Source organism: Acanthopagrus latus, chromosome 6 (assembly GCF_904848185.1).
Source record: "Acanthopagrus latus isolate v.2019 chromosome 6, fAcaLat1.1, whole genome shotgun sequence".
NCBI lineage: Eukaryota > Metazoa > Chordata > Actinopteri > Spariformes > Sparidae > Acanthopagrus > Acanthopagrus latus.
This window is the reverse complement of record NC_051044.1, coordinates 15,101,284-15,125,951: the sequence shown is the minus strand read 5'-3', so window position 1 is coordinate 15,125,951 and position 24,668 is coordinate 15,101,284. Positions and strand designations below refer to the sequence as shown.

The 24,668-nt window shown below is 41.2% G+C and overlaps 2 protein-coding genes across 5 annotated transcripts in view; one reads left to right on the top strand and one right to left on the bottom strand.

Annotated features, from left to right (window-relative positions):
• Positions 1 to 1,524: 1,524 nt before the first annotated feature.
• On the top strand, positions 1,525 to 6,106 carry si:dkey-7k24.5 (somatomedin-B and thrombospondin type-1 domain-containing protein). Its single transcript, XM_037101675.1, has 5 exons — positions 1,525 to 1,796; positions 3,249 to 3,440; positions 3,858 to 3,936; positions 4,059 to 4,241; positions 5,790 to 6,106. The coding sequence occupies exons 1-5, from the start codon at positions 1,559 to 1,561 to the stop codon at positions 5,905 to 5,907; spliced, it is 810 nt and encodes a 269-aa protein (XP_036957570.1). The 5' UTR covers positions 1,525 to 1,558; the 3' UTR covers positions 5,908 to 6,106.
• A 150-nt stretch (positions 6,107 to 6,256) lies between these two features.
• kcnb1 (potassium voltage-gated channel, Shab-related subfamily, member 1) overlaps positions 6,257 to 24,668 on the bottom strand; it is a 41,955-nt gene continuing 23,543 nt past the window's right edge. For all 4 annotated transcript variants that reach the window (XM_037101668.1, XM_037101669.1, XM_037101667.1 and 1 more), the window contains one exon: positions 6,257 to 14,118. In XM_037101668.1, the coding sequence (XP_036957563.1) occupies positions 12,196 to 14,118 (1,923 nt within the window). In that variant the 3' untranslated portion in view covers positions 6,257 to 12,195. The remainder of the gene's footprint in view (positions 14,119 to 24,668) is intronic.

Here is a 24,668-nt window from a genome sequence, read left to right as displayed (position 1 = left end):
GTATACAGTGTATATACAAATATTCATGTTTATATGTGGATGCATGTGTAAGGATTTGTATATGTGTATATAATATAGTTTATTTTCTGTTTTTTTTTAAAACATGTACATTGCAAACACATGTATATAAAATGGACATTTTGTGGCTGAATCATGACTTTATTACAGCAAAAGCGTAAACAGGTCGATGCTTCCAAATGGACACTAATCCTAACCCTGATCCCAATGCCAAAAAGTTTGTTCTTCACAAGACTTGATTTATTTTTCTGAGACTGTTATTGTGTGATGAGAAAACGTCCCAATTTTTCCTTTAGAAAGATTTGATAAGATGAAAAACCTGTATTATAAATTCAGGCGAGGGGGGCTGAGTGGTGTCTTTATGGTATGCGGTTGGATCCAGTTAGTGCTGATTACTGGAGCAGCAAATTGACAAGGTCCTCATCTCTGTAAGCTACACAGTTTTGCAGACACATGTGGGGGGGAAAAGCAGCCAGAGCTGCCGTGGTAATGCTTCTTATACACATGTTTCTCTCTTCCGTACATCACGACCCTTATCTCGTGGTGTTTCTTTTAGGTCGTGTAATGAGTCTTTCAGTGCCACCCTTCCATCTTCTCCCTCTGAGCACACAGTAGAAGGCTAATGGGAATCTTAGCTTGAGCGGGAGGCCTGCACTGTCCACTCTGTTGTTCTTTTTGCATGAATAACCTCGGGCCATAGGAGTTTTCAGTAATCCACTCTTTTCACATGTTGAGGCACACATGGGCCTGGGAAGCTGGCTGCTCCACCAACAGACCCAGAGAGAGAGAGAGAGAGAGAGAGAGAGAGAGAGAGAGAGAGAGAGAGAGAGAGAGAGAGAGAGAGAGAGAGAGAGGCAGTGAAACAGACACTTTTTACTGTTGTTTCACACATTTCCTCCCTTTATTTATATACAACTTAAGGACAGTTTCTGCGGAACATGTTAAATTCTGTAGTTCCGTAGGTGTGCTGTCTTTATATCTATGACTTTTCTTTTCTGTGTACAGTAACGTGGCTACGTCAGCAAACAGAGCATTCAAGGGCAATGTGAGGCAGGCTGATGCTTAAACTCTTGTTTCCAAAGTGACAAACTATTTCAAACATCTAAATGCAAAGGGAAGAAATTACATTTTCAGTTTCTCTAATCAAGCTTGGACAATGCAGTTGGTGAGGTAGCAAATTAGCTGTAAAAACTTGTCACAATAAAATAAAGAATGGCATTTATTAATAATCATGTCAGGCCCAATCTAATTATTGCATAACTGGTATTTCATAGTCACAGTGAACTTAGATTTGTAGGTGTCCGTTTTAATTCACCTACAGTGGTGAACTGTTCCTTTAAGAGATGCAGAGTTGACACATGAATAACTTCCAACTCACCGACCAGCTTCAGCAGCTCCTGATGGTCGCAGACACTTCTGACCTGACTGAACACAACAACAGGAGTCTTTTCTAAGGCCAGTCCTCTGGTGAGAAACCTTTGACAGGGATTGGTTTAAACTGTTGCAGTAAGCCATCTAAAGTCCATGTGTGTGGTGCTTCATGATGACGGTGTGGAGGAGCAGCAGCTCTGTCTCTTTGGTGTGTCTCGGGGTGTCTCTCTTCCTCGTCGGGCAGTGTCAGTCGGCCTGTCGGGATGCGGGTCTGTGCTGCACCGGCCGGAACGCCTCGTGCATCAGCAGAGGATGGAGGTCTGACCGGACCTATGGCTCCTGCTACTGCGACCAAGCCTGCGGGTCCACCCTGGACTGCTGCCACGACTATGAGACAGCCTGTCCAGGTGGGTTCGTGCTGGTGTCGCTTTCATGTTGAACTATTGAAATATTCTCCACTACAGTGTGTAAGTTTTGTTTAGGACTAGTGTTCAGATGGTTTATTTCAATGTGTGTCAAACCTGCATTAAAGAGGTAAATTGTAAAGAAAGAAGTTCAAACAAAAACATGAATGAGGTAAAAATACAAACTTACAATTATGAATAAAGCTGTTAAAAATGAGGTCCCCAGAACACTGTTTGAAGCTAGAAAGGTGGCAGGGTCCGCCAAATAAACAAAGTAAAACTAATATGAAGTTGTGTTGTCATTGTTTGTTTATTTTGTTTATTTAGGCATTTGTCAGCCAATGGATTTTTCTCTGCTGATTAACATTTCTTCCAGAAAATTACACAGCGTAGCCTGCTTTAATAGGACTTCAATGGTATTATCAACGAGAAGTAGCCTACTCAAAGTATCAAAAGTAAAGGTACTCATTAGGCATCAGAACAAGGCTGTAGTGTCTGATTATTATTACTGTAGCATTACTGTCACTGAGGTGGACTTAACTTGAATAGCCTACTTAACATATATCAGTATGTTTGTTAAAGCTGCTTGGTTGTTATGGCTTGTCTCTGCAATAAACAATCCTACAGCACCGCCCCTTTATGGAATATTCTGTCCTGATTGGATAAAGTGGACGGGGATACTAGAACATGTATTTTCTCTTTTGCTGCATGAGCAGATGGAGGAGAGACATGAGTTACCAACCAAACAGTGATTACTATTGGAATATAGAGTTAATACAACACTTATTTGAATAGAAATATCTCACTTAACAGCAAATTAACAGCTTAACTCTTGACAATAAGTCACTCTCTAAACTCATTAAGGGTTCAAAATGTTTAATTTGTAAAGTGATGTATGGTGTTGGATAACTTTAGCGGGTAAAAAAGAATATTTTCCTGTCAAATGCAGTGGAGTGTAAGTATAAAGTGGCTTCAAACGGAGATACTCAAGCAAATTAATCAGAACTGACTAATTTATATCATAAATGAATAGTAAATGTACAGTTATTTTAACTTTAATTGATAGTTATATCACCGTTGCAACTTTATAATGGTCATCAAAAGTGTTACACAATTTCATCATAGAAATCAGGAAAACAATAAAAACAAAAAATGTAAAGTACACATGTTTATAATATGGAAGGTTTATAGTATGAAAGCTTTTAAGAGTGCTTCCAAATGCTTAAAGTGAGATCTTAACAAGAGGCCAGAGGTTTGATCTCCACTGATATGAAAACTTCATCAGCTGAAGCATGAAATAAATGACACTCCACAATCCAGTTTCCTAAACCTACAGGATGATTGCAATATTATTTTATTCTGCACACCTGTTGAAATATGATGACTATAAACTGCTTCTATGGAGCTGGCTTTGTCTCTTCTTCAGTTGGATGTGTTCTGTCTGTTCGCCTTCAGCGGTGTCCTGTGTGGTGAGTGAGTGGACGCAGTGGTCAGGCTGTGCTGAGCCCTGCAGGGCGACGGTCCGCAGGAGGAGCAGGACCGTCCTGCAGGAGCCGCTCAATGGAGGCCAAACCTGTCCCCATCTGGAGGAGCATGCCGGCTGTGCAGAGTACTGGACCCATCACGGGCACTGTCACAACTCACTTGGTGAGTAAAAAAAAAAAAACTACCCGGATCCTTCCACAATATTCTCTGACATTCTTCAGTAAAAATCGTTGCAATTACTTCATGTTGTTACCCAGCCCACCTCACAGCTCACCTGCCTGGAGCTGCTGATGTATAGGGCGGTCAGACATATTGTAGTTGTGTCAACAGTATTATTGGTAGCCACTAGATTTAAAGGTGAGCAAAGCTGTTTGTACCCGCGTTTCCTGTCTGCAATATGTCAAATAAATCAAACGAGACGTCACCTCATCAGTGCAGATTCACCTGTATTTCCTCTTCACTTCCTCAGTTTGAACGTGACAGGCCAGTCCAGTTCTATGCTCATGAACATCTGACCAGCCTCTGTATTACAACATGTAGTCACATATAATGTTCTTGTCACGGACACTCCCTCTGCAGTCCCAGCGCTTATCATCACGGGTGGCTATGGCAACGCCAGGAAGAAAAGAGACATCCCTGACAGCAGCGACATTTCAGGGTAACATGCCTCCAGCAAAATGTGAAATTACACTCATATATGAATTCAGTCGGTGATTAGTTTGTTTGTGTGTGTGTGTGTGTGTGTGTGTGTGTGTGTGTGTGTGTGTGTGTGTGAAATAGGTATTGTGTCCAGTTTCAGTTGACCTCTCTGACAAAAGGATGCCAGCAGAGCGGAGGCCCACACACCCAGTGGATGCAGTACCTGAGGGAGGGCCACCATGTGTGTGTCGAGTGCCAGCCGCCTGCTCTTGCTGCTGGGCAGTCATACTGCGCAGGAGACGGAGGGGAAAACGACAAGGACAGGTAACAATGAAATCCATGGAAAATCAAAAAAAGTTATGTTCGGCGGGTTAACATTCTTTGTACAGAAAAATCTCAACATTTTAAGTTTGTGTTGTTCAGGAAGTGTTAATAAGAGATAAGGTATTTGTTTTTAAAGCCCAGCTAAGGGTTCACTCAACTATGAAATTAGCTTGAAGTTTGTTCAACATGCTCATATGTAAAGAAATTCAATACACTAATGAAGGTGACCTTTCACTCCATTACCAGCAAAAACCCTATAGTGAATGGAAAGTAAGTACAATTATTCCACATATAAAAAACACCACTTGTCTTTCATTATTCATAATAGGTTATAATATTTCCATGGAAAAATGACTAACCAAAAATCACAGAGGCCTTAAATGCCTTGTATATTTGTCTGTTTCATCATACAGTATATTTGTTTGCATTGGAAGTGCGATCATAATGTATTGACCCTGGTTTACACTCACTCCTTTGAGCCAGGCGATTGCTTTTTGGATTCATGGCCCAAGACTGTTTCCACTCTCACGTCTGTGCTGGAAATATGTAGCTGGAGCTGGAAGGCAGATTTTGATACAGTTGGACAGAGCCACACAAGCTGTTTTACCATTTCCTTACTTTGTGCTAAGCTTACTGGCTTCTAACTGCAGCTTCATATTCTGCACACATGAGTGTGGAGAACAATCTTCTCCTTCTCTTCATATAAAGGTCAATTATCATCTATTATAAATTGTGGATAGCACATAATAAAAAAGATGTTATCAAGATAACTGTCACTTACCATTAAAAATGAAAACCTGAAAAAGCACAAGAAAACACAAATATTGGTATTTTAAAGTGTAAAAACAAAAACCTGTACCGCTGACCATGTAGTTCTTGAGAGCGGTCCATGTGAAGCACTTATCCCGTGGAGTTTTCATCTAAGCATCAGAGTGTACCCTTGGTGTCACAAATGTGATGAATGCATTTCCTGATTTTATCTTAAACATTGCACATTTGCATTGTTTGCACCCTTGTTTCCTGCCTTTACATTGCCAATAAAGTCAGCCACCGCCTGTGGATCAGTGGAAAAGTCACTGGTGTGCATGTGTGCCGCATGTGCATCATCTTGCACATGCACAAGGCTAAGAAAAATACCCTTTAGCGATACCTGAGGTCAAAACTGGACAGGGAACCTTTAAACCCGAGATGGGTTCACCCTGAATGTAACCCCCACCATATCCACAGGCGGGGATTTTGAGTGGGCTTGTATTCGAATGAAACAGGAGTGTGTCTGCAGTATGCTCTTATCTGAGCAGCCAATAAAGATTGTCACACTACACAGATAGAACACTGTTCTACCTGTTATTGTTTCAGTATCAGTGTCTGTATTTTGAGAGGTGCAGTGATGGATAGGGTGCAAATACAAGTATCACAGACCACTTCATTTACACCCTGTTTCTCAGATCTTATTGCTAAAAGTGAAGACAGCCACTAGATGGCAACATTGTTCATCACTTGGATTTCAACAGAACTCCAACTCTTTTCCTTCATCCTTCCTTCCTGCAGAAGACAGTCTCTCCAGTGGCAGGCAGTGGGAAACCCTCGATGCAGGGGTGTGTGGAGGCGTGTGGGGAGGCTGGAGGCCTGCTCCTGCCCAACAGCCCACAGCTTCCTCTTCATCTAACATCCGCCCTCCAGTACACTTTGAACCAGACGTGCATAAAGAACAATCTGACAGTGATAATTACAAACAATCTGCTTTATTAAAGAGAGCTAGTCAGTGCTCATCTGTGCTTTTTTAGCTATACTGACCAAGTTTTTTTCTTCTCTAGACCAGTGCAACTACATGTGAGTGTTTAATTCATAAAGGTGAATGTGTGCCAATAATAAACAATAAAAAAAAATCATATTTCTCAGTCAGAACATAATAATTGGTTCTGTCCTTACTGCACAACTTTAATAATGCATTTCCAAATTAAGGTTGCATAAAAAAATGCTAATTAACAGTGAAAATGAAAGTCAGCGAATCCTAATCAAAATGTAAAGTGATCAGATTTATTTCATTTTGAGTCATCCAAGGGAAATGTTGCTTTTCTTAAGAAATAGAAATATCTTGGGACATAGAGACAGTTTTTTTTTTTTTTTACATGACAAGAACTGGCTCTGTGTGAATCACAACCAGTCACAACGCCAAAGTTACAACATGCACTGAACAATAGAACATTTATACAGAAACAACAGCATAGAAAGTCAACATGTAAAAATTCATCTTCTTTTTTTCTTCTTTTTTTTTTTTTACAAAACAGACAGCCTCGGGACCTACAAACAACATTGTATAAGAGCTGGCTAAGGTCATTCAAATATCTTTTTTTTTTTTTTCAATTCCCTGGAAACAGTGTACTTACAAAGACTGATGGCTTAGGCAAGGTTGGGGTCAATTCCACTGAGAGACGTAGAAAAAATATATTTTATGCTTTTAATTTGTACTAGGTTGTAGTTTGTCTCATGCTCTAATACTGGTTCCTTTTTATAGTGTGATGTGTGATGTGTGTTTTACTCCATCAAGGCATCCTGAATCGACCCCAACCCTGTAATACAGTGTTAGATTCAGAGTATGTGGAATAGGGCTACTTGCTAAAGCAGTGGTTCTCACTGGGATTTTGGAAACTACCACACGTCCTGGAAAAGGGTCCTATGGGGGTTCTTACAGAAACTAAAAAGACTTCTTTAGAACCTCTTTACAGATAAATTTAGCAGCTAGCGAGACAACCAAATTCTATTTTAGGTTTCAACTAAATGCATTTACTGTACAGTGGGAAGTCTTGGGATGGAAATGTCTGAGAAAACTGTGCTCTTCATCTGAATCTGTGTCAACAAATGAGAACTCAAACAAGTCACTTGAGTGTGTTTTTCTTCATAAAGCATGACAGTTTAGTCATGGAATTTTTCCACAGGGATCTCATTGAAATGAAAAGCTCTTTTATACCATCAGATTCATTCATTTGAATGGCTCCCTTGAAGATGGAGGGAAGTAAAATGCCCAAATAAAATAAAAACAAGCATGACATGTAAAAATAAATGAACATTGTGTGTGTTGTTGTGGTATTATGTCACAGTATCGCAGTCTAGGTATCAAATCACAATACCAGGCTTGATGTTTCTTTACACTACCTTGTCTAAAAGTTAGTGTCATACTACTATCAGATTATCGTGTGTTCATGTGAGTGTGTGTATGCACATGGGTGCCCATATTAAATCTCAGTTCTCAACAATACTGCTTGCTGCCGATAAATGGAATATTGATTGTCATCATTGTTTAGAGATATTTTTTAGTGAAAACTGGTCCCTGACTACCATATATAGAAACCCTAAATGATGGGACAGAAGCTCACATGATTCTTCATGAGCTGAATGCCCTTTATCTCAGCACTGGAAAAAATGAAAGATCCTGATCTAAATCAATTTGTCAAATAATGTAATGCACCCAGAAGGAGAGGCCTAACTTAGGAAAAACACTAACACATGTTGGGCATACATTGGCCTTGACTTTTCATAAAATAAAGATAAATAGACAGCGGAAAGTTAAAGGAGGACTATGTACTTTTGGATAATAGATCTGAAGTCGGAATTCTTATTTTTACAATATTAATGAGGTAATAAAACTAACTCAGAAACATAACTGTTTTCAATCGGTAATGAACAAACTCTTTTCAGAGGAAAATATGGTCCCAAGAACAGTTTGAAGCTAGAAAATGTGGCAGGGTCCGCCATATAAAACCAAAGTAAAATAGTAAGAAATTGTGTTGATCGTTAGAGGTCAGTTTGATTATTCAGTTAATCGGCCTTGAAAACATAAAAACTGTGTTTATTTAGTTTGTGTAGGCATAAAAAAAAATCATCCAATATCTTTCTCTTCTGATTAACATGTATCCCCCAAAATTACATGATGCACCTTTAATCAGGAACTAACGTCTAATTGGCAGGTTTTTAACTAAATTTCACTCCTAAGAAAATAAAAATGTAATGGACAAAGATGAATATGTATCATGTTTTCATTATATGATTGAATCTTTAGCTTTTCCACCACATAATGTGATATGAATAATTAGTTTTAAGTGAAGTTTATTGGGGTGAGAAAAATTGTATGAATATCACCATAGGAGCAGTTATTTCAAAAACATGAATATCACCAGAGGCTATTAGGAAAATATTAGATATCTTCAACTGATTGCCATGCTGTAGGACATTTCCTCCTTCTAATATACAATTATTTAATTTGGGAACACTTCTTTGTAGATGATACATGCATTTATGTTTAAAAATTATTTTGAATGTGATCATTTTTTCTTTTTGTTGCAGATACTTAATGTGCAATCTAAGAAAATGAATACAATGTGTACGTGACTAAAAGGAAAAAAATTCTGTAACACATTGTGACTGCTGCATAAAACAGATTTTTCCCTCATTACATGTGCTAAATAAGACTTATAAAATGCTCCTCCCATCACTTTTGTTGACTGTAAATTAAGCTCCACTTCAAACATTAAAAGTGTGCTAACACAATCTTAATTTTCGCATATGATTAGAGTTTTTTGGAATTACAATCTGTGTTATGGCTGCATGTTAGGATCAGACTGCAGATAGAATATGGAGAAAACAAAAGCAGGATTCCCCCCGACATGCATACGTTCATATCCGAAACAGATCATTCTTCTCCATGAAGCTGCAGCCAAACTGCTCTAATGCCCTAGCTTCACAGCAGTCATACACACACACACACACACGGTTGGCTCTGCCTCTCACATTCATTGGTATTCCTTTCACACCTCTGCTCCTCTCACTATGGGAGAGCAATATGAAATGGTTCAACTCTGTGATTAAAGCAGAAAATGAAATCAGGGTTTGTGATTAGACTCTGGACCATAGCACAACTAAACATTTCATGTAGATCACCGTCTGTTGATTTTGAATCAATTTTACTCAACACCTACCTTTATAATGAGCTCTTTCATTTGCATCTGTTACAAAAATATTTGTGTCGGGAGGCTTTGAAAGTTTGGTCCATTTTCTTTGAAAATTTGGCAGTGAGGTTCCTCTTCACCTGTCTCATTTAAATTGGTGAAAGTGGTGAATACACAAGACATACCTGCTCTTGAAATGTTTAAAGGGATTAGATTCATTCTTTGTACTACTGCATGATATATATTTATGTAGTACTTTGTTTGCCCAGGCATATATATGGATGTTAAAATGTTCCTTTACTTTAGTCATTAAATCAACATTACTGATGATTCTTTATCAAAAATGTCATTGTGTTGATATTTGGTGCACGTACAAATAGTCATCTCTACAATATTGTTGGAATATCGATATCGAGGTATATTTGGTTACAAGTGCTTTTGAGTAAATTTCATAATATCAAGATGTATGCCATGGTCTAGCGAATACTTGATTCTGATGGCTGGTTAGCTAGCTAGCCTTGTTGTTTAACATGCCCTGAAATCATATTCACTGTTTTCCTAACGTATGCAATGTTACTGACTTTTAATCATGAGAGCATAAAGTTAGCTTAGTGGCTAACAGCTGAGCCGAAGAGTTCAATAAGCTGAGCGGACTAGTTTATCTCCCATTGGTGAGTCATATCTTAGGTCTGTCCTATTTACCGGTGGAGTGAACAAGTTCCCATTACATAAGAACCTCATGGGATTGTAATGATTAGTCAGCAATAAGTCAAACTCTCAGGTGTTGCCAGGGAAACAGAGTTACTGCTTGTTTAAAACATTTTGATCACAAAATACTTAAAAATATACATTAATGGTATTTATGTTTTTTTTTCTTTGGCAAGTGACCATGGTATATGCAGGATAATGGCCTTCAAACTGTCCATAATCAGGAATTAATGTACTCCACGGATCAAAACATCATCCATTAATTCCTGATAATGGACACCTCATTCGGCATTATCCCTTTCGTACAGTATTGCACATATTTTCTATTACTTCGCCATGTTATGTTTCTTTCAGGATTTTCACCAGTTGTGTTCAGTAAATGATCATTCTTATGTAATATGTACTTTTAATAGTTATGTGTGTTATGTAAGACTGTTTCTATCCGCTATGTACTAATATAAATAGAGAAATAATTTGCAGGGAATTCTAGTTTTCATGAGATGCTACATAGTTTTGGACATAGACATAACAATGCACACGGTCCTTAACATCATAAGTTTGCTTTGACACAGTACTCATAAATATGCACAGTGAGGAATGGTTCTGATGACAGGTGAATACTGTGCACACCTTTCACTTTTTGGGTGCATGCCTGTGTGTGCTCTTGTATATGTTTTAAACGCATGCAACCAGACCTTCCCGCCCCTAACAAACTGTTGCTGTGCCGCTGCCAGCCTTTGAGGACAGCTGCTGTCACCATGGAAACTAAGTATATCTATATATCTATCTTTCTTGAAGATTGTCTTCCATACCTGCACGTATCTTCAGTGGGTGTGTGTACTCATGCATGGGTTTTATCAGGTCAGGGATTTACAACTGACTTATGGTTAGGTCAATCTGGCAGTGTACACTGAGTGCTATAACAGATTCTTTTAAGGAACAATGTATAGATGGAAAACCTCTCTGCTTTCAGTATCAAATACATGCATTTCCCATTATCTGAGAGTGTGATCTCTTTGGCTGCTTTCGTGTTGGTCAAAGGAAGGCCAATGCATGCTGAACATCTGTTACTGATGTATAATTTTTATGTCAGTAATTAATAATCATATGTAAACAAAAAAAACTTCATTTCTAAAAGCGTCTCATGTTTTTGTGCATGTCTATTAGTTGGGCACATGCATGCTTCCTAAATGTGCGCTTTATGCAGCAAGCTTATTATTTCTGGCTGCTATGTTAGCCCATATCAAAAAATCTTGGTCCACTACCATCTTTTTAAAAATGATGCTGAGGAGCGAAAACAATATCCACTGCTCAAGATCGAAAAGTGTCATCCATTCTCACCATAACGTGACGACATAGGGAATAGCAAAATACTGTTCAATAAAGAGTGCTCTTTACAACGGAGGATGGGCTGGAGCCTCCAATAACTGCAGCCTCTGCGCCAAGACATTGAACCTCATACAGGATTAATCTTCACATATGATTATGACACAGCAGACTAGCAAATCACACATTTCTATAAGGAACTTTCTCTTATCTATATAAAAATAAATTAGGTAAGACAATCTCGAGAGCGTGTATAGACGAATTAGATCACCATCGACATATGCACTCACTCACACACACACACACACACACACACACACACACACACACACACACACACACACACGCACGCACACACACACAGACACACTTGTATGCAGTCATGCACACCCCTACAAATGTATATGACTAAGGCCAGTTTTGGGAATGGAGGGCACAAGTAAGTAGCTTATAGGCTTCTAGGTCCTCTCCTGTATCTCCAAGACTACAAAATGAACTGGGACTCAGTAATGGGATAGTGGGCAGCTGGGGTTTTCTTCCTGGAGAAAATAAGAGATATCCTCACATGCTGCTAAAACAAACATTCAATTGGGTTACAGTAGTTAATGACCGGATCTTAACTTCTCTTACAACTTCCACAGGGATCTCTGGACGGACTAGTTGGCTACCTGGGAGCGCTCCTTTTGTTCTGTGGGTGTGTTATACCGCTAATAGGAATGAGCTGAAGGAGGGGCAGTGACATTCTCCAATTTAGAAGTATTTTTCTCCCAGAGTATTCACCACACATGTTCACCCTAAGCTTGATGCCCACTGGCATGCTCAGGTAATTTGTAATTCGAAATGTTTCAGTGAGACTTTTTGTCTCTCCCCGTTTCCTTTGTCTCTGGCTTATAGAGTGTTTTTAGTCCGTCCGGTGTTTCCATCGAACACAAACACTCTGGCTCCAGCTTCCTGTTTATGTCAGCTCCACTTGTACCTCAGAGGCCTTTATCTAAAGTGTTTTGACGCCCCCTCTCAACCTTTGGTCTACGTGCCATCTCAGGTCCTACGTGGTTCTCATGAGCTACCCCACGAATCCCTTCAATGGGGAACAGACAGTTTTGGCCCAGCATTTTTTGGGCTGCTTCTAAATGGTTGGTGCCTTTCTGGTAATTTATGTTGATGCTGCGTTTTGGGCTTGAACCAGCCAAAAGACGCTCTGAGGGACTAGCATCAGAGTTGTCTCGGAGGTGCTCATCGTCATCTGTGTCAGCGTCGATGTATTTGCTGATGGAGGAGTCATGGAAGGTGAAGACAGTTGGGCCCAGGGCAGCGCTCTCTGGGGACTTCGGTGGGGTTCTGCTGCTGGCAGTGGTATAGACAGAAACTTCAGGGCTCAGCAGAGAGTGATCTGACAGGACAGAGCTGTCTGAAAGCGGGGATGGGCCTGACTCCCCCTCACTGTGACAGCCTCCTTTTGGGATAAGGCCTTTTGAGGAGTTGCCAGAAAAGAAGAATTTTCGCGCATTCTCTGAGTATGAGGGCTTCGTGACAGGCATAGGCGTCAGCATCGGCTCACGCTCTGCAGTGGTTTGCTGGCCTTTTGTACTGCCGTGCTGGGACAAAGCTGTAGCCGGACTGTGGGAGAACCTGTTGCCTTCCTGGAGGCCAAGATCCATTGCTGGACTATGGGGGAAGCGTGGATTCTCCTGAAAGTCTGTAGCACAACTGATGTAGCTGTCAATGCTGGACAAGCTTTTCATGTCTCCCACTCCCTCTCTGGTTCCCGCCACAGGCGGGCCGTGATCTTGGATGGCCCCCAGCTCTATCTCATCCCTATGTTTGCCTGCTCTGGAGCCTCTGTCTTTCGCATTGAGGTTTGGCTGGGATTGTGTCTTGGCCATCTGGTTGTACATCTCCTCTAGCTTTTGAACATTTAACCTCTGGGGACTTGTGGCTCGGCCCTTGTTAAGAGAGCTTAACTCCTGGGCGTTGAAGGAACGGTTTGAGCTTGTCTCGGATGTAGCCCTCTTTGGGGTCCATTTCCAACGGCTCGGAGAGAGGTGGTTGTCATGAGGCCGCTCACTCTTCTCCACGACCACATCCATCAGCTCCGCACTTCGGGCGAATGCCTCTTTCAAGTTCATGGAGACAATGCTGCCGTTTCTCTTTGCCCTCTCTAGGGCCTCTCTTCGTTTTAATGCTTTTTCCTGCCTCTTCTGCTCCTTGTAGAATTCAGAGAAGTTATTCACAATAATGGGAATAGGCAGGGCAATAACCAGTACTCCAGCTATGCAGCACAAACCCCCCACTATCTTTCCCAGCAGAGTTTTTGGGTAGATATCGCCATAGCCTACCGTGGTCATTGTAATAGTAGCCCACCAAAAAGAAGCTGGAATGCTTTTAAACTTTGTATCCTCCTCATCCTTCTCAGCGAAGAACACCAGACTAGAGAAGATCATGATACCCATGGCCAGGAAAAGGATGAGCAGGCCCAGCTCATTGTAACTCCTCCGAAGAGTGAAGCCAAGAGACTGAAGACCCGTGGAGTGACGAGCCAGCTTCAGGATGCGCAGGATACGCATGATCCGAAAGATCTGGACCACGCGACGGACGTTCTGAAATTGCAGTACACTTTTGTTGGATTCTGTCAGGAAGATGGTGACATAATACGGCAAGATGGCCAACAAGTCAATGACGTTCAGAGGACCCTTAAAGAACTTCCACTTATTGGGGGAGGAGAGAAAGCGAAGCAGGTACTCCATGGTAAACCAGGCAATACATACAGCTTCCACATGGGCCAGCTGTGGGTTGTCTGACGACTGGCCAAACTCATCGGTGTCTTGCAGCTCTGGAAGGGTGTTCAGAGACAAGGCAATGGTGGATAGCACGATGAAGAGGATGGAGATGATTGCCAGGATCTGAAAGACACAGTTATAATAGAAATATGAGAAAGGATTGCAGGATTTAGGGAATTGCATACATCAGTTATTAAAGTTGTCCTGATTCTTATAAGACAATTACAAATGCACGTCAGTTGGTGCTATCTGCACGTGAATTCAAATAACCTCATAATCTGAACAAACCTTCAATAAATGCCTAACAACATGTGTGAGTGGCTGAGGGCTGAGGGATTAGATTGACTTTTGAGCACTTTTTATTTATTTATTCATGACTAACTTATCAGGCTTATCCACATGAGTGAGTTTGCTGGACTGGATAATAATGCTTAGCAACTTATAAACAAAAGCAAAAGCATTACAGGATACAGCTTATGTGACTTGTGCTTTTCCAAATATAGAATGTAAAGGTTTCATATTGTACAAAGGGAAATTTCCATGTTGTTTTCATTATAAAGGAGGGTAGTTGGGTTTCTGTAAATTGTATCATTAATGAAGTCTAGACATCCTCCAATGAAAAAGGTCATGAGGTAACTTTTGTTGTGAATTGGTAGTCAGCGCCTACATTACATCTGACAAATTGTTACAGACCTGGGATTTGTATTTATGAGAGTGAAGTTGTGCTCAGAAACTGTGGGGGGGGGGGCAAGAGGCGCACACACACACACACACACACACACACACACACACACACACACACACACACACACACACACACACAAAGGAATAATGTCCACAGTCATAGTTAAGCATGTTAGCATACAAACATGTTTTAATTAGCAATAAACAAAAAAGTACAGTCAGTGCTGACTAGAATATAATTTCATGGTCATCCAGTCAAAACTTGGCTACTCAAAACCAAAAACATAAACCTAATGGTGACACTAGAGAAAACTACAAATAAACAACTGGGGTGCAGGGATGCCTGTATGAAATGTAATGGCAATCCATCAGTCAGTAATTGAGATATCTGGTATCAAAAGTGGAAGACCAACTGACATAGCCATCAACAAGTACAGTCAAACAGAAGCAAGAAAATAAAAACAGATCATGAACTGTATGATCACTCAGCCTTTGAATGCACTCCTGACCACTGAAATTTGCATGAAGTGGCTCAAATAATCAGACAACAGGCCACCAGCCTATCATTTCAACTAGATCAGTGACATGGTGAATGCTAGATAAAATAACAAGGTGAAAAGGCTTCAGGGCTTCGTCTGTGAAATAGAGCTAGAGCCATTAAACATTACCCTTGTGCTATTTTACACAAGTTTTGCCCTCTCATGGTGCTTTCTATATTTAGAGGACAGATGCCTGTTACTGGCTGTCACTTGCACCCCCTGTTGTGAGACCACCGCAACATCAAAATGACCAGGCAGTAGTCTAATAGGAGTGGAATGTTCATGCAATCCGCTGCACTAGTTGCCGCCTGATTCACAGAGAGCGGGGAAGCATCCTGACACACTGGGCCGCATCCGACACACACGCACACACACACACACTACTCACACTCCACCAATCACGCTAACAAGCAAGTAGACTACACCTCTTCTAGCCCCGTATGACAGACCTCTTCTTAAACCATCATTCTTAGTGTAAACACAAAACACACCGTCTTTGTTTTGAAATGTATTATTCTTGAAGCTTGAGCTTGTTTGATCTGAGTGACTAAGTGACTACACCTACAGTTTACACCACAGTGAGACATACCGGAAGGTGCCCTGCCGTCTGTCCTGTGATACGCCATCAACCTCATGTACGGCTCAGATAAAAGATACTGGTAACAGTAAACACAGTTAATTACTAGGCTGTATTTTGAGATTGTGTGTGTGCTGTTAAAGTCAAGACTCTTCCAAAAAAAATCACAGATCTTACAAAATTTTAAATCTTTAAAGTTTACCCAAATCACATAAAATTATATTTTGAAGCAGATGAGGAAAATATCTGGCACCAAGACAGCTGACACCCTGAGGGAGTCACTCAGCGTCACCCACAGACCTGGTAAGACCTCTCACTCAACATTTCAACAGTGGACATGTTCAAATTTTCTGGGTTCAGTTTTCAGTTTTCTGATGTGACAGCACTGTGCTTATGGTCTGGTTAGTTGAGGAACAAACACACCCTGGTCAGGATTAGGAAAAGATCGTGTTTTGCCTTAAAATACAGATTTTTGTTGCAACACAGCTGGAAATATCCTAAAGTCTCTTTAAAAATATCCACTGGCGTCACGCTTATATATGCTGATATGCAACCTGGAAATTGCCTTACTTGCCTGTAATTCCACGACTAACCCCTTAACCTCCCCATGTCATAAACACATGTGAATGTTATATATCATGTATTGTAAAAATGTCAAGCCTAAGACAAGTACAAATCAATGTTATGCTTAACACAAAAATGGACCCAAAGCATGATGCCAGGAGGCAGACAAGTAAACAAACAGAAGCTATAATAACAAAGCTTAAATCCAAAAATCAAATCCAAAAATCTGAAACATAAGTGTAAAAGGAAGTCAACAAAAGGCTGGCAACATAGGAAATGAAAACAGAGGAAACCGGAAAATCCAAGTCTTAAGAAGTCCAAAAATTTGAAAAACTAAACTAAAACTAAAACACGAGGACCACAGCACTGATGCATGGCTACAGAACAGGAATGCCATTGTTGCATGATAACTAACTGACAAAGAGGCAAAGAGGAAAACATAGGCTTAAGTAGACAGGGATTAGTTAATCACTGAAACCCTGTGACCAAGGTGGGAAAAGGAGAAAGGGAGGAAATAAAAAGCAAAACATGATACATGAGGAGAGAACTACAAAATAAAACAGGAAATGACCACCACCATCAGTGGTCGTCCTAACCCTAAACCTGAGCCTAGCCCTGTACTCCCAGCACTTGATCCTGGTGAGTGTGTTGTCTTACTGAACACTTTACATTTGCGCAAATCCTCAGAACTACTGAAGAAACCATAAAAAAAGAAGTCAGTGCTCTATCCATCATGGAACAAGTGAAAAAGTATCTTTTTCTCCCCAATTTGACTTCATTTTTTGCAATATTATGAGGTCATTTTTTGGCTCTGTAAGCACCAGAAATATACTGAGACTGGCTACTGCCTGTGTGTATCCCATTGATAATTGTTATATAAGTAGGTTCCAAAATCAGCTTTCAGTGCACAAATTCAACAACTCTCAACTGATCTTAGTGCTGAGGTGTGAGAGCAGGAGTAATCCAGCCATGTAAACTGCATATTTATCATGAACTGCCATATGCTCTGACATTCTGGTGTATAACCATTTAAATGCTTCTGCACAAGTATTACACAACAAAGCCTTAACATTTCCATTACCGAGTAGCAAAATTTAACTCTGCCTCCATAATCCATGCTGAATACACCTCTGTGGGATGCCTCAAACTGACTTTACCTGTTCCTTTAGCGGACCGAGGACAGAATTACTGCACTCGTTATATTAACCCCGAATGATTCTAAGAAATCCGGACACAGGACCGAACAGCACAACTTGGAGGATGAGTAGGAGGCTGTAGCTGGAACATAGAGTCTGTTTTGGCGATAGCCCACACGAAGGAGGCTTGGATGTTACATGTTGAAGTAAAATCACAGAATAGCTAAATATTTTCTCTAAAAATGAGCGCAGCTTAGACAACAATGCAGCGTAGGCAGAAGACATATTCAGTATTCAAAGTACGAAATTAATTAGTTCCTTATGACTTAATTTGAATTATACAACAGTGCATTATAAACCCTCCCCCCACCTGGATCTACTGGTTAAACACACACTCACATGTGTAAACACTTTGGTCTGTGCCCAGGATAGCACATGATATAGGATTCCCCTTTATATTTTCCAGAGGAAATTAAAGCACAGCAGCAGAAATAGGGCAATAGCAGTGGTTGTTAGGAGGTAACTGACAGCGGCAGCCTTGACAACGGCCTAATAATTCGGAGTCCACTCCCAAGAGTAACAGTGATGGCTAAAGAGGCAACCTTATCTACGACCAATCAGAGGAGGAGGACACTGTTGCCATAGCGTCACGGCAGACATGAATAATGACCCTATCTGTTTATTTTCTTCCCTCTGTGCTCCTTTCCTCCTGCCCTGGAGAGAATCTATTTGAACGAAACACTCGAGGGGCAGAGAGGTGCTGTGGCTGGAGAGGGAAGGCAGATAAAGAGGATGAAGCGTCGACACAAATGGAAACCTGTTGCATTTTTAAGGAGAAAATTATTTTCACAGAGTTTTCAGGTTTGAAAATTGAAGAGGAATCAGCATTCTTCCTGATCAGCAGCAGGGGGTAAATCCACTGGTTGCAGAAGAACGTGTGATTGTATGTAAGCTTATGAGAAAATGAACCCACTTCTCACTTGATTTATTAGCTCATTAAACAGTCTACCAATGATTTTTTTTTTATTATCTCAAACTCATTTCACATCTTCTTTAATACAGGATCATGTTCATTTAGTAAATTATGGTCCCATTTGGAGTAAAATAGATGCAGCTTTCTTGTGAGGGGACTTTTCCCTACAACAGTGTGCCCTTAGATACTCAGTCAGATCCAATCAGGAGCTCCAGCTTCACCCTCCAAATATGGTCACTTCTGGTTCCAAACAAACTAAGCTGGTTACTGCCAGAATAAGAGCCAAAAAGAGAGGGACAGGGATGAATTTTTTTGTAGGCTGACTCTGAACTTAGCATAGTCGTGGTTCTCTCAACAAAAATAGTAAATGGACTTTCATTTGTTTTTTCCAGTCTACTGACCACTCAAATCACGTAACAACACATTTGTCACACTCACACACATTTATATATCGATGGCAAAGGCTACAATGCAAGGTCCCGACCTGCTCATCAGGAGCATTTTGGCATTTAGTAACTTGCTCAAGGTAACGTAAAGACAAAATGTGAATATTAAACTTATGTTAACCACAGACCTTCTTTCAGGCATCTAACCAAAAACCCTAACCTATGGACTTTAGGACAAGGTAAACGGAAGTGCAAAATTGCTGTCTGAGTTTTAGGGCTCATTCCTGCCGCACTCCATGCCAAACTCAAGGCTTCACAAACAGTTGTCCACGAACTAATAGGCGAGATATTGGCGAGTTTACACTTGCTACACATATCTCAGTGTGAGGTTGTACCTATCTTTATCAGACCAACGTCTTCAACTTCAGTAACTGCGTACCAGACACAACCGAAGTGTAATGAGTCAGTGAAAGGATGGAGACATGCTGTTAGCACATCTGAAAACGTGACACTGTGGGAGATTTGTGGCTTCAGAAGAGCAGGACAAAAAAAAAAAAAAAGGGTAGAGGTAATGGGATCGAGCAGCTATAAAAAGGTCGCTAATGATGGTTCTGTGTAACATTATGGTTATGAGGTCAAGTTCCACGAGGAAACCCTGCACATTTCCAACTAGCCTATGTCCCCTGTTGCCTCTACACATTGTGCACTCTCTCACACTGCCTGGCTTGATCTCTCTCTATACCAGGCGCTAATTACATCAAACTACTGAACTTTTAAATCAGAGATAAAACCTTTCAGTGCGCGTAAAGTAGACGGCGAACAAACACGCGTCTAGGAAAAGGTTGAATGGAGCTCGAGACATGATTGTAATGGCACCACCACAATTAGGGTCTTTTTATAGACTCTCAGTGGACCAAGATGCACACGTAACCAAAACAGATGTTAACAGCAGCCACACCCTAAATCATGTCACTTATGTCACGCAAGTTCGGCATGATGGATATTCCATTAGCACAACTAGATTGTGTGGACACAAACAGTGAGAGTGTCTCCCACTGAATGCTCTCTCGGTGGCCTACTGAAGAGAAGGAAAGATGAAGGGAGGGAGATATTTATATCTAGAGGAGAGGAAAAGATAATGTGTGTGCAAGAGAGGGAAAGAGAGAGAGAGAGAGAGAGAGAGAGAGAGAGAGAGAGAGAGAGAGAGAGAAGGAGGGGGGGGGGGGGGGGGGGGGGTCCAGATTGACAGGAAATCCCACTGTGACTCTAAACAAAGCCAGATCACAATGGTTTGTGTCTCTCATGGCACATCGTCGAGTGGCTCAGCAGACACAATAGTCTGTGCGGACGCTCCCCCATCTTCTAGGACAAGGTGACACCAGGCCCTCATTAGCCTGTCTGAAAAGATATCCAGGATAAAACTGGTGTGAATGACGCCCCCTAAAACCACCCAAACACATCACAGCCCTGTGACATTCTCCTCTGAGCTACATATGCGTAATAAATTATGTCACATGTATATGGAAGAGGGAATAAGACATGGCAGCCAATGCACAGACACTATTTGCTCATCCACTATACATACACCCAAACATTTCCAGCTCTCCGGAGACACTTAGGCCTCGGGGGCGGGGGGGGCCTCTTTCATTTACAATTATTCCTGGGCATCTGCTTGTAGCTGTACGTACTTGTTTGTTCCTCCACACGCTCTCGTTCAGATACAATGGCCTGGTTTTAATGCTGGCTCTGTCCCAGCAGCTGTGATTAATTTTCTTTGTGCTACATTGGTTTTGTCAGGGTCGGGTCCATTCATCCGTCTGCCCAGCAATCGTCGAAGAGGGACGGAACCTTGAACTCTGCATGTTTTATATAGACTTTAAAAAATGAGCAATATTATACACCTAACTGGAAATTAGCAGTCACTGAAGCATCACCTAATAAAATAAAATACTAATAAAAAAAAGAAATATAATTTATGAAATCAATGAATCCTGACGGGCCCTTTTTAAGCAGTATTTTCTGGGCACATGGGGGCAACGAATAGTTCTGTAAATGTAACATTAGCACATTATCTCTCAAGTTCTTACTGTTCTTGTGAAGATGTTAGCAGAACATTGCCCTATCAGCATTCTTTCAGTCATGTTTGTTGCTCCATCTCAAATATAAGTTCAGTATTCAGTTTAATTTTAGCTTTGTGTTGGTTTCCACCGACACAAGAGGGAAATATTTGGCATCATTGGCTGCTAAATGTACAACTATGTTCTTAAGCTAGTCATTAGTCGTTGTCTGTGTGTGGAGTGGTAGCTTACACAACTCCTTACTATAGCTGGAAGCGAGGTTGATGAGAGTGAATTAAACAGCAAATTGGGTCAGTTCAAAGTTACAATGTAACTTTCACACAGATCTAAGCCACTATTGCCATACGTGGTCTAATGAATATGCGATAATGATAATGCTAAAACAGCCTAAGGACAGGCCTAAAGTAACAGTAAAGTACACTGACTCAATAATGTCAGTTACACTGCAGTATCTATCTAATGTCTGTTTTAGTTGACTTTAGCATTAGCTACTGGTCATAGTGGACCAGAATTAATAACACTGTAAGCAGCACAACCCCCGATTGTCTTAAAAGGAGCAAGAGTTCAACTCGTCATTTGTAAAAAGACGATTGTGTCATGGCTCCTTTCAAACGCTGTTTGCTTTAAAGCTTTCTGCATGGTTGACGGTGCTTGTTCTGGGTGTGTACTTGATTCAGTTGTTTGTTTAATTTGGCCATCCTGTGTTAGGTGCAGCTCAGATTAGTGTTCTCCGAGTGTAAACCCACACCGCTCATTGTTTATTTGGACTATTGTTTTAAAGCCTCAACTTTGGTATCATAGCTATAGCCATCTTGGTTATTTGGAACTGGAAATAACCATTTTTGGACGACGGGGTGGAGATTGGATGGCTACAGACTGCTACGACTCTACAGAGTGCTGAAGTCACGGCCCTTTAGATGGATCACCACGGGAACTTGTTTTGGAAATAATATGTTTGGCAGTGACTGGCGAAGGACAAATCATTTTTTGATCCCACTTGAATTGTGCCATGAATTACACATATGATGTTTGCCATTTAGGAAGATCATTTTGTGATTAAAGCAATGATATATAAGACTGAAAATACCCTGCTTAATATTCCATTTTACTATAAATTGGCCCATAATTTACTAAATAAATATCACATTTTATTGAAGAAGACTTGAAATTAACAACTGAGACCATACACTGATTAGAGTCATTTTCTCATAAGGCACTTTTTTAAGCCTCCTGCTGGCAATTAGAAAAAGTGCAGGCCTTGGAATTTCCTCATTGGCTTCACTTCTCACATCTGGAAGCATCTCTATTTATACTGTCAAAGGTGTTCTCGCATGGTATTAGTTTGGTGGCGTCCCCAGTGAACTCCCAGACTCCCGGTGCTCCAGCTGGCACCTTTCTCATTAGCAGCAACAGGAGCAACAAACATGCCACTGTGCTTTAGCGGTGGAAGCTCCTGTTCCTGTGAGTCCCAACACCTTTTTCTGTAAAGTGTGCCAGCACTCACCTAGGGAAACACACCAGACCAACCTAATAATGGCAGATAATACTCTTAAACATCCCACTTAACACTTGAATAGGCATGGACTGAGGAGGTCTCGGTGAAGGTGTATTTATTTTCGGGTGAGTAAATCCAGGTCTGTCTTGATCACTAAGATCCCCTGACTAGCTGACTTGCTTTCCCATCATCCCCTGAGCCACATCCGAGGCCACAGGGATACCATGCAGCCTCGACTGCCAGCCACTGTCACCATGACAACCCCCTTGAAGCTCGACAGGAGGTGGCTACGTGGACCTGCAAGTCTGACAGAGTCCCCTTCTCCTTCCCTCCCTCTTTTCCTTCCTTCCATCCCTGATTTGTACCTTATTTAAAGCTCACCCAGCTTTGAGCCATCTGTACTGCTCGACAGTCTCCGTCCAATCTTGAGGTTTCTTCTCTTGTTTGTCTCAAAATGCTGGGGTTTTTTTTCGGGCGCTGTACTCCCTTTGTTAGACTGCTCAATACCATTGTTTTCGTCTCAGCTGGTTCATGGAGGTTCATTGCACTACTTTTTTTATTATTTTGAAAATGGTGTGCTTTTTTAATGTATAAAAGGGGACACTTACTGGAGCTTCCTCCTTCATGTTAAATTGTATTGCACACTTTTGCTGTCTTATCCTCTAAAAGCGTAAACTGTGTAGGTAACATTTGGCTGTTTTACATAATCCATGACTTGAGGTGGAACATGGTATGGATATCACTGGCACGCTGGCCTGTTTGCCTCTCTTCTTCTACTATTTCCCTCGTGTTCTTTTTTTTAGCCATGATTTGTGTATATTCTAACATGCCTATGCTCACATCTTGATCAGGACTCCCCTGGAAGAAGAGCTCCCATGTCTCAACTGGATATTTCTGGCTAAATAAAAGACGCATAAATCGGATAAGTAAAGATTAACAGGCATCACAAAGCCACACTATCGGTCTTCATCTCCATCAAGATGTTCTAGTCAGCGGTCGATAGTACAGAGGGTAATAATATAAGCGCTAAATAATGTGGAATAATTCACACCCCTGATTCTGAATGAAGACGGGCTCTGCCTCTCTGCCTGTGAAAGAGAGGGGGTTTCCATGGAGACGGGAGGAGACTGTGTCTTCCACATTTCCCCCAGCATGATAGCTTGAAATGCGCGCGCACGCGCACACACACACACACACACACACACACACACTTGCAGTGGCTCAGCTGTAGTCTCTCCACTCTACAGCACGTCTACTTGTAACTTTGAACAGCAGCGCCTCATTTATCTTAGCCTCCCACATCTTTGCCAGGAAGAATAAGTTGTATCGCTGGAGCTGCTGCCAGTTCTGCTTTCTACACAGATGCATCGGCCTGAAGATTCAAACCACTGACTTGAGATCATGACCTTGCCTCTTTAAGATTAAGACTACTGCACTTCTAAACTCTGTCTTGGTCTCTCTAAATATTAGATGATGGTTGGGAGACATTTGCTTAATAGTTTGTGTATGTGTGTGTCTCTCTCAGACCACTGAATTAAACTAAATTTGATTAGGATGCATGACAGCGTTGCTTCAGCTCTGAGTATAAAAGCATCAAGTTATTATTGCTCTTATTCTCTTCCTGTTTTCTTATTCAGCACCTGAAAACATCATGTACTCTGAGGCCATGAGAAAAGTGGCATGCAAACAAGCCATTTCAGGGGCAAACTTCTCCCAAACTCATGCAGCGCTTTCATGCACAAAGTGCACCACAACCCCATTGAGTAAACTACTAATGTAGGTAGGAAATCTATGCCTGGACGTTCCATCTCCTGAATGAATCCCACCTCATCTCCTCTCCCTTTCAATTATTCATGCTTTTCAGATGAAGAAGAGGATCCAGACTCAGCATCTATATTTAAACTCTGGCGGGTCCACGGTGGCCGTATAAATAGAAACAGTATAGGGTCTAGTCTGGCGCACCAAAGGCGGCCATTTTCATCAGGAATTTTTGACCCTGAGTATGCAGCAATAATAAGGACTGGACAGAAATGAAAGATAGTTTATTCGGTGTTGCGTAGAGGCATTTCTGAACTGCGGAAACATCACAGAGCAGTTAAAGAGGGTTTGGGTAGGGTTTCTGCTGTCCATTAAATGTCTAGAAGAATCTAATCTCATCCGCATCGCAGTCTCCCACCGGCACAAAATAACTCCCTTAGCAGTGAAACCTATGCACTGCACTTCACAAATAGAAAGTACTGA